The sequence below is a fragment of the Lampris incognitus genome, chromosome 9, assembly GCF_029633865.1.
Source record: "Lampris incognitus isolate fLamInc1 chromosome 9, fLamInc1.hap2, whole genome shotgun sequence".
Lineage (NCBI taxonomy): Eukaryota > Metazoa > Chordata > Actinopteri > Lampriformes > Lampridae > Lampris > Lampris incognitus.
In genome coordinates, this window is record NC_079219.1 from 16,812,162 (window position 1) to 16,825,012 (window position 12,851).

Consider the following 12,851-nt stretch of genomic DNA (forward strand, 5'->3'; position numbering starts at 1 on the left):
AATCAGTTGTTTGTTTTAACCCAAACTCTTTGACCTAACAACATCTTGGGGACATTGGTGAGAGCATATAATATTGTGTCACCCCCAAATAGATCCACTCGCATAATACACATTCACCTTGTGAAGCGTTTTCAAGACTACGCCATATGGCTCTCCTTACTGCAAATTAAACGGGCTCATTCACGTGCATACATATAAACTGTCTTGGGGTATCTACTAAAACGAACTCCACATTTGACTAAATGCAGGGGACATAGGTTCATTGGCTTAGTATTGAATGTATTTTTCAGAGCAGATTAAAAGCGAAAAGGAAATAGCTATATTGGTCATAGAAATCGATAGAAATCGATTGCACGAAGTACAATAGCGCGTAAACAAGCGGCACACATAAACCGAGCATCAGTGGTGGGAATACACGACTGCCTGAGTTGTCCTCAAACAGCTCCAAGTAATGAACTGTCCTACTGAACGCAGCCTGAAATGACAGGTCATGTAAGGACATTTTGGCAGCCTGCCTGATCCGTAAACGGAAATGTCACGGCCGTGTTTGTACACCGTTCAACGTCACGGCTTTTGTAGTTCTCGGGAAATGTATACGCACGCCAGTCTGAATATTTTTGTTTAGGTTTTTTGTGTGTGTGTGTGTGCGTCAAATCCTTCGGATTTTTCTTTGTAACTTCGTGAAATTCTCACCGCGCCGACAGTCGCCGGGGAATGACGTCACGACGTATCACATTGAATGATGACGCCTTTTGATCATTAAAAAATTCTGCCATTAAAAAAATATCAGAGAATTAGGTCAGCAAAAACCATCACAATATTGGCGGACCTGTTATGCTGGCGATGGCTGTGCTGTGGGGGAAATAACTTTACACGGGCGGAATTGGAAAGAGTGTAACTGTTGCAAAAGGAGGGAGATGTTCAGTGTTTTCAGCATCTGCAGACACAAGCGGTAGACTCCAGTCTCGCCGATCCCTCCGCTGCTTTTTGGGAGACCCGCAAGCCGAGATACTGCAGTCCCGGCCCGGCTGGGGCTGAACGATTTCCCGGTGTGGGAGAAAGCGACATATGTCGACATAGAAAAACCGGACAGCTGCTTTCCCCAGACTCCAAAACCAGTCTTCGTCAAGACAGCTTGAGGAGCAACACTGTGCACGTTTCTGTAGTTACAGTAAGTTTACTAGCAGACATGATCAATAATGACTGTCTTCTTACTGGCTAGTTTGGCCCACATCACATGTGGGCTACATGCATGTGTGTGATGGGTTTGGGTCTATTGTTACTTAACTGATATATAAAATGCACATGTATAAGTTTTTTTTCTTTTTCACTGTTAATAGAGCTTTTATGCTGCTGTAAGAGAAAATACCATGCTGTGTGGAGTCATTCTTTAACCCTAGTAAAACCAGTAGGTTATTAACAACAGGTAATTTCGTTTAAAATAGCCGTCATCAAAAGTTTGGTCTGAAAGTTGATCGTTCAGTGTAGAAAAATACAATAAATTTGGTGCAACATCTCTATCACAGTGAATGATGGGGAAATAAGGTCTCAAAGGGAAGGCCTTATTTTGGGGTCTAGCAATATCTCAAATTGCCCTCTTTCTGCCGATAGATCTGCATAAATCATTATCTGTTGTCAGTCATGACCATTATGAAAAATGAGCTGATTGATCAAATCAGGGAGTGTAATATATGGGATAATTCCATTTACTTTGCACATTTTTGCTGATAAAATAAGGTTTGCATGTTCAAGTGCACTTTGTTTAGGGTTGGCAACAGCAAATTTGGCATAGATTTTGAATGCAGTGTAATAATTGCATATTGTATATACCCCCTTCCCATCCACCCCTGTATGCCTGTGTTATGTTTAGTCTTATGTTTATGTTGTCTTGTTTCACCGTTGTTCATTGTGAAGCGACTTTGGGTGTTAGAAAAGCGCCATATAAGCTTGATTTATTATTATTATTATTATTATTATATATTAACTTTATATGATGACCATATCCAAAATAACATGCATTGTAGTATAGTATTGCATGGATTTTGATACATATTGAATCTGATTGGTAATGGGTTTATACCCAAATGTATATTGTATTACAGTATTGTGTAATGCATTAAGCTCTGTTCTATATTATGCATGGGCTGTGTTATAATGCCTTATGAGTACGATATAAAGCAATTTCATAAGTTATGAAATCGCATTATATCTTGTGAATTGAATGAATGAATGCTTGAAACTGAATGAATGAATGCCTGATTTTATACACAAAGATCCTTGCATAATCTGTATGTCTGTCAATGGAATGAAAAAAACTTTATGTTGTCTTTTTTATTGCCAGATGGACAAATTGTTTCATTACCTTAGGCTAAATAAACTGTTACAAATGCCTTTTAACACGATTATTATATGGGCATTAGTTTGAAAAAGCTCGTCTGTGCTCAACACCAACATACTTGTATTATACAAAAACAATGTGAACCCAATCCTCAAAGGCATTTTACAAACAAAGTACCTGAGAAATCAGCATCAAAAAGTATTAAGTTTCCTTACATGAACATCTCATGGAGTCCTCGTTTGCTCTCTCTCTCACTCTAGAAATACACCAGTTAAGGACTCGAGCATGTGAACTGCTTGTGGTGAGCCTCTACAGTTTAGTCACAGATCGTCTCCGCTCTTGAGTACAATATAAGAATTTGGTTCCAAGATGTCGAGCCGCCGCAAGTCAACCACGCCTTGCATGGTGCTGCCATCTGATGTGGTGGAGCAGGAGGACGTGGAGGAGAAAACAGAGGGCGCAGGAGAGGAAGAGGTGGAGGAGGAAATGAAGAGGAAGGAGGAGGCAGAAGAGTGTCCAACAGTAGAAGAGCTTGGTGAGGCAGTAGTAGTGGTCCCTACTCCACCAGATACAGGTGAGGGTCATTGTTTAGTCTTGATTTTCATCTACTTTATTACCAGGGGTGGTATTCTCACCAGTATCACTCAGCATTGTTGAAATCTGTATTTTCCTTGTACTTAAATATGGAGATCTAAAAAAACTAAAAAGTAAAGCTTTATCTCTTTTACAGATGAGCCCAATCTGCCCACCGTAGAGGACAGCGGTATCCTCCGTACCTCACTGAAACGGAGCGCTACAAAACCTCTGGAAGATTTGAGTGGTGAGCATCCAGCCCAGAACCAACAATGTGACACACCCAATGAGGGTGGAGAAGACCCCGCAGTTGTCACCGCCATCTCCCTGAGCAAGACCCCCATAATGAGGATGAAGAGCAAATCTGAACCTAAGAGGATAGCCGTCTCCCTGAAGTCGACAGATGAGTCAGCGGAAGGGTTCGGGGGAGGTGGTGAAGGGGATGAGGGAGGAGAGCAGGAGCCCATCGAGGCTCCTGTGGGGCCCATGACACCTGTGGAGATGCTATTCCACGACTCCATGAAGTTAGGAGGAGGTGGCTTACTAGTCAACCTTGCCTCTTCAGAGCAGCAGAAGAAGTCGTCTGCACTCAATCCCACTGTTTTGCCTGCTGGCCTTGCACAGGTAGGAGACTTAAGTTAACACACTAGGTCACACAACGGATATGTGAACTGATTGTATTAATGTCAATATGTGCTCTTGACCAATATTTTATTCATCACCCTTAGCTGTGAGTAATAAATAAGACTCAAGGGGTTTCTTCAAAAAAGTGTTTTATTTTTTTCTCTTCGTAATACCACATTGTCTAAATGGAGTTGCAAGTCATCCTCTATAGTTTTTGTGTCATTTTGATGTCACAGTGACAGACACAATGAGTGACACGTTGTCATTCTATCACCAAATGCTATTAAATGTTACACTCTGGCTTTGACTAACTTCTTTGTGGCAGTGCTGGGATAACTATGAAAAATAGATCGTGACAAATGCACAGATGCTTGAATATGAGAGATTTACATTTGGAATTGATGACTGTACTAATGTACTAAATAATGTACTAAATACAGGTTCTTGATGCAAGCCTGACTGTACTAATGAGCAGTCTGGAAGATAAAACATACCAGAGGGGGCTTGTGGTGAAGTAGTTGTGATGCAGTTTGACTAAAATTTGATTGAAAGTGTTATGATATGAAAAATGTTTAATGTCAAATGGGTTTAGCCACACAAATCAGGGGTAGGGGTGGGGATGGAGGGAGGTCTACATTTAAAACATGATAAACTGATATGTTCGTGTTTTTTCAACTATTCTATTCACATACCAGTTGGACCAGATTGTTAACTGCATGCACATCTGAGCTAAGATAATATAGCTAAATGATGACCTCATGTGTTTATCCACCTGTATATGTGGGTGATGCATTTAAATGTATGTGTGAGGAATATACCTACATTGTTGCATATAGGGATTTATTAATTACAATCTGCTCAAGTTAGGGTTTGTGAGGGACAGGGGTGTGAATTGGATAGCTGACTGTGAAGGAACGGTTAACAAAGTGCCTAGATGATTGCGAAGAGAAGGAAAACTTAATGCTATTTATTGATGCTTTTATCATGAATATGAGTTGGTTCACTTTGAGTTTATAAAAAATTTTGAATTAGAAATTCCCAGACCTAGTATACCCTTAGGTGATGCATGTGCGTGTGTGTGTGTGTGTGTGTGAGAGAGAGAGAGATTATGTTTGTGTGTGTATTTGCAGTTATGTCACTATTTAACTGTAATTCATTTACATTCTGCTTTCTTTGTTTTAAAACCCACTATCATCTATCTATCCATCTATCTATCTATTTATCTATCTATCTGTCTGTCTGTCTGTCTTCTTTCAAGTCAATCTTTATTTTCTCTCTAAGGGTAATTCAGTCTGCTACCATGATAAAATATTGCAGACTATTGCATTAAGCACATAGCACTCAACAGGTAGTGTTTAAACCATTGTTTTTAAACAGTGGCGTTATTAAAGTGTGTTATTACAATAATAATCATGATGTTGTTATGTTACCATAGTATGTTGAACAAATAGTAGTAATGTGGCGGACACTAGGGGCTATGCCTCTCACCCAGCAGGACTGTGAGTTGGGGGCGTGGTTTACGTTCCCGGGCTCGCCGGTGCAGGGTTGTTCCTGCTGCAGTTGGTTTTTGGAGTTGAGGAATAAACATCAAACTCGCCTTGGTCTTCTGTGTTTTTCCTCATTCCTGCCACAGTAACACTACTTCAACTGCCACTATTACTGGTCTTCGTTAACCTCCTCATCGCCCTCTCCCGCCTCCGTTCTCCCAGGTGCTGTCAGCTTTCCAGGCCCAGCAGAGTGCAGCAGCAGCAGCAGCACAGACCCAGCTCTTGATTCCCCTCAGCAGCATCCCTTCTTACAGCGCAGCCATGGACACCAACCCCCTGCTGGGCAACACTTATAAAAAGTTCCCTTACCCATCCATGGCTGAGATTGCTAGCCTGGCTGCACAGACCCAGTTCACCGAGGAGCAGATCAAGGTAGACTGAAGAGGGATGCATTTTCAGTTTTCGTTGCACTACCTGTGTCTTTGTGTATGTGTGTGTGTGTGTGTGTATATGCAAATACAAAATACATATATTCATGGATGGGCAGCACAGTGGCACAGTGGTTAGTGCGGTCGCCTCACAGCAAGAAGGTCTTGGGTTCGAGCTCCGGGGTAGTCCAACCTCAGGAGTCGTCCTGGGTCGTCCGCTGTGTGGAGTTTGCATGTTCTCCCTGTGTCTGTGTGGGTTTCCTCCGGGGGCTCCGGTTTCCTCCCACAGTCCAAAGACATACAGATCAGGTGAATCGGCCATACTAAATTGTCCCTAGATGTGAATCTGTGTGTGTGTGTGTGCGTGTGTGTGTGTGTGTGTTTGTCCTGTGATGGACTGGCGGCCTGTCCAGGTTGTCTCCCCACGTGCCGCCCAATGACTCCTGGGATAGGCTCCAGCATCTCTGCAACACTGAGTAGGATATGGGGTTTGGATAATGGATGGATATATTTATGGATACTATACATAATATGTAATATGAATGTTCTTGTTGTACTTAACGTAAAATTAGGTCAACTTCAAAGATACATTTCCTTTGTGGCTATCACTATGAAATTAAGTCTCATGTAAATCAACACTATAACCTATTTTCAGAATAATCAAGTTGGGTTTTTTTTACCCTGTGTACAGGTATGGTTCTCAGCCCAGCGACTGAAGCATGGTGTCAGCTGGACTCCAGAGGAGGTGGAGGAGGCCAGGAGGAAGCAGTTTAATGGCACAGTGCATACAGTGCCACAGACCATCACTGTCATACCTGCTCACCACTTGTCAGCGGCTGCCAACGGCCTCCAGTCCATCCTCCAAACCTGCCAGATAGTTGGGCAGCCTGGCCTGGTGTTCACACAGGTAGGTAGGGAAGGATGTGGGTGGTCTTCTATGCATAATTGCATAGTAGACCATGCATAATTCTACCTGTATCTTGACCTCACTCATTCAGTGTTGTGAATAACAACAATTAATAAAGGCATGCAAGACAAATGAAATCAATTAAAAAGGTTGCGGATGCACAGCACGTTTGTAGGCATCTGTCATTTTCAGACAGCTTCAGTAGCTTGTTCATTGTGATCGCTTTGTAGTTTACTGAGGATTGCGAGTGCAAGCCATGTTTTTTGGGGGATCAAAGCATCAGACAGTAACCAGAGCATTCAACTGGAGAGTGGGGGGCAGGATGTCGTTTACTTTGTCTCAATCAGTACCATTCAGCAACCCCAACTGATATTTACTAATCCCGTTATGCTCCAGGATAGCCACAGTGCACTTTTAATCAGACTTGATTTAACAAGACCTCACCACAGTGTTAGCCTACCTTGTGAGATGGGCCTGGCTTGGCTCGACAAAGACTCGACATTGATGTCATCTGATCCAGCTTGAAGTCACTTGATTCGAATTCAGGTGGTTCAGCATGAAGTGATGTCACTTGGTCTGACTTGATTTAACTTGGTTTGACTGAACACGGAAACCCTCTGTTTGTGGACTGCTCTCTTGCCTTAAACGTGACGATCCATTGGCAGCATTAAAGATAATGCATGTGGAGTTAAATAATTGCAAAGTTTTTGAGCTAAGATAAGAATTAACAACAAGGACAGTATCACAGTGGTTAACATGAGATGCTTCACCCAACAAAAATGTTAATGAAAATTAATGTGTGGTGTTATTGGAAAATACTGTTGTTGGCAAAATTTTTGGTGTGTCACGGCTGAGGTTGCATGCAGCTTGCAGCTTTTATTGCTTTTGTTGTGGTGTGATTCTTCCCTCTGCTGCTTGGCTCATAACTGTGGGGGGTTTTTTCTCCATAGTCACCGAAATATGTCTAGCTTTTTCCATTTAGAGTATGGATGTTTTAATCTTTGTCATTTTTCATCACATCTATCCTTGTTTGCCCCTTTCTAAGTCCTATATTTTTTTTCCAAGTCACGAAGGAGAAATTTTTATTTCACGCTGAGAGTCTTGTGTATGAAAACATATATCACTGAGGAACAAGAAAGCATTGTTGTAGACAAATCATGAGGGGACCTGGCTTACAACTTATTTTGGGCCTACATCTATACCTTAAGACTTTTTCAAGTAGGGAGCAGAACCCCTTTAGTCACCAAATGTTTATACGTCCTGAAAACTTGTTTTGTTCTACTCCATTCTGAATCACCAGAATTAAGCTTTGCACAATATGTTACTCATCTTTGGGCTCTGCTGCCCTTCATTGGTGTAATACTCCCTGACCATCTGAGAGCTACACAGACTGAGCCCTTTAAATTTGGCAATTTTTTATTTTATTTTATTTTTTAAAATAATTTTTCCCCCTTTTTTCTCCCCAATCGAATTTGGACAATTAACCCTTCCCGAGCTGTCCCAGTCGCTGCTCCACCCCCTCTGCCAATCCGGGGAGGGCTGCAGACTACCACATGTCTCCTCCGATACATGTAGAATCGCCAGCCGCTTCTTTTCACCTGACAGTGAGGAGTTTCGCTATGGGGACATTGCACGTGGGAGGATCACGCTATTCCCCCCAGTTCCCCCTCCCCCCAGAACAGGCGCCCCGACTGACAAGAGGAGGGACTAGTACAGCGACCAGGACACATACCCACATCTGGCTTTCCACCCGCAGACACGGCCAATTGTGTCTGTAGGGATGCCCGATCAAGCCGGAGGTAACACGGGGATTTGACCCAGCGATTGCCGGGGTTGGTAGGCAATGGAATAGACCACCATGCCACCTGGACGCCCCAACATTTGGCCATTTTAAAACTGCCTTCATCTGTGAACAGCCCAGATCCTTAACTTCATGAGTTATCTGCTTTTGACCATACCTATTCTTTTAGTCATATTTAGCCTTATTCTCTATTGATCCTTATTTAATTTTTTATCTTTCTTGTGGTGCTTCAAGAATTTCTTTCAACGAGTAGTGTGATAAAACACATAATATTAGCAAGGAGAAGAAGAACAGTAGGAATAGGAAATTTCCAGTTCCATGTTTATTTCAGTTTCCTCTCACAGTCTAAAGACATGCTTGGTAGGAAGGTGAATTGAACACTCTAAATTGCCCATAGCTATTAATAGGAGTGTAAATGGTGGTATGCGTGTGTTTGTGTGGGCCTCGAGATGGACTGATGACCTGTACAGGGTGTCTCACTGCCTTTTGCTCAGTGCCTGCTGGGATAGGCTCCTGTACCCCATGGACCTCAGTTGGATCTAGGCTGGTATATATGAATGAATCAGGAAATCATAATTATATATATATATATATATATATATATATATATATATATATATATATATATATATATATATACACACACACACACACACACACACACACACACACACACACACACACACACACACACACACATACACCCACTGCTCCTGGTTTTCTGGCTCTTTCTATAGGTGGGCCCAGGTGGCAACCTTCCAGCTTCCAGCCCCATTACCTTGACTGTGGCAGGATTGCCTAGTCAATCCCAGAGCTCTAAAGGAGCTTCCTGTCAACCCAGCCTAGGGAACAGTGAACTAAAACGGGCCACCACTGTCCAGCCCCCATCCCTTTCTCCACAGGTGGGCATCCAGCTAAATGCAAAGCATAAAGTGTCTTCTTTTAAACAAATTTTCTATTCCTTTGCCTCTGAGGAATATAGCCACATTTTCATTGCAATGGGTTGGTGAGATTCTATCATAATTTAACCATGCATTGGCTGTGTGGGTCCAGTAGTAGAATACTCATTTGTTTGTTTTAATGCATCTTTGTGCTATAATTCATTATTATTTTATGCATGTTTAAGCTTGACAATTAAACTAGCTCAGCTCACATCTGCATCCACATTGCCTTCCCTCTGTCTCCCTTCTAGCAAATATATGTGTGATGAGGCTCAGATACTTTCATGGGATTAACGCTTCGGAAACAATCAGAATCAGAATCAGAATACTTTATTTATTCCCGAGGGGAAATTGAGTTCTATTACAGACACTCATGCTCTAATAACTAAAAACTAACAAGATACAAGATAAGAAAATAGAAACAGAAACAAACAGAAATAAAAAATAGATAAGAAATAGAAATAAGAATAAAATATATCAACAAACATGGTGCACATAACACCCTATCTATACCGCACTACCACAGCACACAACAATATTCCACTTTCAGCAATTATGAAATAACACAGCCCTTAGAGAAGCCTTACACATTTGTTAAATCATTTGCAGGTAAATTAAAGTCTGTAACAAAGAGCACAACCATTTAAGCTTTATCAGACACCAATCAAACAGAGGTAGACAGCATTCTTCTTCTGCTGCTGCTGCTCTCTCTCTCTCTCTCTCTCTCTCTCTCTCTCTCTCTCTCTCTCTCTCTCTCTCTCTCTCTCTCTCTCTCTCTCTCTCTCTCTCTCTCTCTCTCTCTCTCTCTCTCTCTCTCTCTCTCTCTCTCTCTCTCGCTTCCTGCTGATAAACACACATAAATAGGGTGGTTTTATTCCTTATTGCTGAGATGCCACTCCTAATTCAGCCTTTCTCCAAACTAATGCCTAATGTCTGGATCAGACAACATGATTTCACCGACAAATTTCCAGCATCGGGTCTATGTTGGGAATGACGAACGGGCATCTTTACCCTGTGTAGTGTGACATAATTGAAGAACAGTGATGTGGCATGTGGGATGCCCCACAACACCCTGACAAAGTGTCTAGCATGTCAGAATTTTTTGTATTTTCCTGACGTCTCCTACGACGTGTTCCTTGACGCTGACCAATAGGATGACAGAGTGCTCTCTGGCGCACATATGTAAACATGGCAAAGAGAAAGCGATGCTGCTGTTGCTGATGTCAGGTCGAACGATGAAACCGAGGAAAGGTTCGTTGAGCAGTGGCAACAATACCCCTGCCTTTTTAACGCTTCCTTGAGAGAGGACCATGACAGAGTCAAAAAAGATAGGCTATATGTCGGCGAGAAATAGCAGAGGCACTTCAGCAACCTGGTGAGTAGAGTAGCTGGTTAAGCTATGCTAGGTTATCATTCCCCAGTAGCACTAGCTGCAACAGCATCTTCAATCTTTTTTTTTGTTTTTGTTTTGGAACACGACAATAAGTACACAAGACTTGTAGTGTTGCCAGTCTGCCGGCAAAGACACAGCAAGAATTTATGGCACTGTGATTGCCTAATCTGACATGGTGACCACCATGAAAGATAAAAATATCATGTAGTCTGATCCCGGCATAAACCACACCCCTGCTTCAACTTAGTTTGATTCATATCTGCATTCAAAATGACGTAAATCGTGGAAACCCACAAAACATATTGTCTAATACATAACTCTGCCCTCCGCCTCAGGAGAACTCCGCCCTTAGCGCTGACACTTTCAATATGCGGCCCAAGAAGTCCAAAGAGCAGCTGGCAGAGCTCAAGGCCAGCTATCTAAAGAACCACTTTGCCAGTGATGCAGAAATTGCTCGGTTAATGAAGCTCACCAACCTGACCAAAGGAGAGATCAAAAAATGGTTCAGTGACACCAGATACAACCAGCGCAACTCAAAGAATAGCCATGTCATTGTCTTCCATGATGCAGTGGCAGGCGGAAGAGGAGGCGGCAGCAGTAGCAGCAGCAGCAATGCCCCTATCGTCATCGACTCGAGCGACGAGACCCCTACATCTCCCCATCCTCCCTGCACACCTCCTGTGAAAGAGAAGGAGACAAAGCCCAAAACATGGAACCCTTTCCCAGACTTCACCCTGCAAAAGTTTAAGGAGAAGACACCGGAGCAGCTGGTGCTGCTGGAGGAGAGTTTTGAGAAGAACAGCACCCCGTCGGACGAAGAACTGAGTCGACTGAGGACAGAGACCAAACTGACACGAAGAGAGATTGATGCCTGGTTCACTGAGAGACGAAAGACGCCAACTGTCACAGCCTTGTCCTCTGAGTCCCCTGAGGGAGGGAGTATGGAGTCTGAGGGAGGAAAAGGAGGGGAAGGAGGAAGAACAGGAGGAGGAGGGACGACTTCTCCCTCTTCTTCATCCCTCGCGTCTCGAAAAGGTAGCCAGACTCCTCCTGGCAGTCGATGTAAGCCGCAGCCCACAACCAGCACCAATAAAGATGGCAAAGAAAAAAGTAAGAAGTCTCCCGAGCAGCTCCATGTCTTAAAGAGTGTCTTTGTGCGGACCCAGTGGCCCACAGCAGAAGAATATGACCGGCTGGCGGAGGAGAGTGGCCTCCCCAGGTCCTATATCGTCAACTGGTTCGGAGACTCACGCTACTCCTGGAAGAACGGCAACCTCAAGTGGTTCTACCAGTATCAGAGTGGTGGTGTTGAGGGGCTTAATGGTGGAGGCAACAAGGTGGGAGGGAGCAACAACAACGGTCGGAAGAGGCGCGCCCGTAACCGAGGCTGGGGGCGGTCACGAACCAGGAAGCAGCCCAAGAGGTCCGCCTCCTCCAGTGCAGATGCTGAAAAGTCCTCCCTGTCAATGAAATTCAAGAGTGGGCGGGACATCCTGAAGGAGTACTACCTGAAGCACCGCTTTCTCAGTGAGCAAGACCTAGATGAACTTGTTGCAAAGAGCAACATGAGCTATGAACAGGTAATGATGGGGTATTTTAATGGGATGTGAGCAAGGAAAGGCATTTGTTAGTGAAGAGGTCAGAAACACCAAAATGTTTTTTTTGAGGTGTTAACTAATATCTGGCTGATGTTTGATGTAGCAGACAATATTAATTGCCATAAACTCAGAGTTTAATACAGAGTTAAATACATATACAGAGTTAAGCTATGTCTCTCCCCTGACAGGTGAGGGAGTGGTTTGCTGAAGTCCAGCGACGGTTGGATGTGGGGCTTGATCCCTTCCAGAATCCAGCTGCAGGGGCAAATGATCGACGCGAGGAAGGAGGAGTGGAGGTAGAGGAGATGAGGGGAGACTCTGCCACGGCCAATGAGGAGCAGAATGCTACGGCAGCGGAGGAGGAGGAGGATGATGATGAAGAAGAAGATGAGGACGATGATGGTGATGATTCTGATGAAAGCGAGGTCTGGGAGCCATCTCGCAGCGTCAGAAAATCCATGTCAGGTTCTGAGGACTAGAGGTGGCGGGAGACCGGGATCTGTCCAACGCGGTGAAACGTATCTGAATGTTACCTGAGAAATTTTGCCTATTGTGACATTAAGCTGAAGTTATTCTCTTTTGCAGATGATTTCCATTGGCACTGATTTGTTATATGAATTCAACATTGTCAAAATATATCTGAGTACCTTCACATGAGGTTAACAGATGGACTATCAGCTTTTGACAATGGGTTAATATTGGCATCCACATCAAATCATATTGAAACTATGACAACAAAGAAAAGTTTTAGCTCACTGTCC

The 12,851-nt window shown here is 43.3% G+C and overlaps 1 protein-coding gene across 1 annotated transcript; it reads left to right on the forward strand.

Annotated features, from left to right (window-relative positions):
• The first annotated feature begins 2,707 nt into the window (after window positions 1-2,707).
• LOC130117929 (zinc fingers and homeoboxes protein 1-like) lies at window positions 2,708-12,569 on the forward strand. Its single transcript, XM_056286195.1, has 7 exons — window positions 2,708-2,912; window positions 3,069-3,535; window positions 5,245-5,454; window positions 6,142-6,357; window positions 8,896-9,060; window positions 10,828-12,072; window positions 12,279-12,569. Exons 1-7 carry the CDS (start codon window positions 2,708-2,710, stop codon window positions 12,567-12,569), a joined length of 2,799 nt encoding a protein of 932 aa, XP_056142170.1.
• Window positions 12,570-12,851: the final 282 nt, after the last annotated feature.

What these genes read in the sequence shown, in the direction of transcription:
- LOC130117929 (XM_056286195.1), top strand. Translation starts at nt 2,708, where the DNA reads ATGTCGAGCCGCCGCAAGTCAACCACGCCTTGCATGGTGCTGCCATCT. An exon ending in TCACCGAGGAGCAGATCAAG is followed by an intron (nt 5,455 to 6,141) that starts GTAGACTGAAGA and finishes CCCTGTGTACAG; the next exon opens with GTATGGTTCTCAGCCCAGCG. An exon ending in GCAACATGAGCTATGAACAG is followed by an intron (nt 12,073 to 12,278) that starts GTAATGATGGGG and finishes CTCCCCTGACAG; the next exon opens with GTGAGGGAGTGGTTTGCTGA.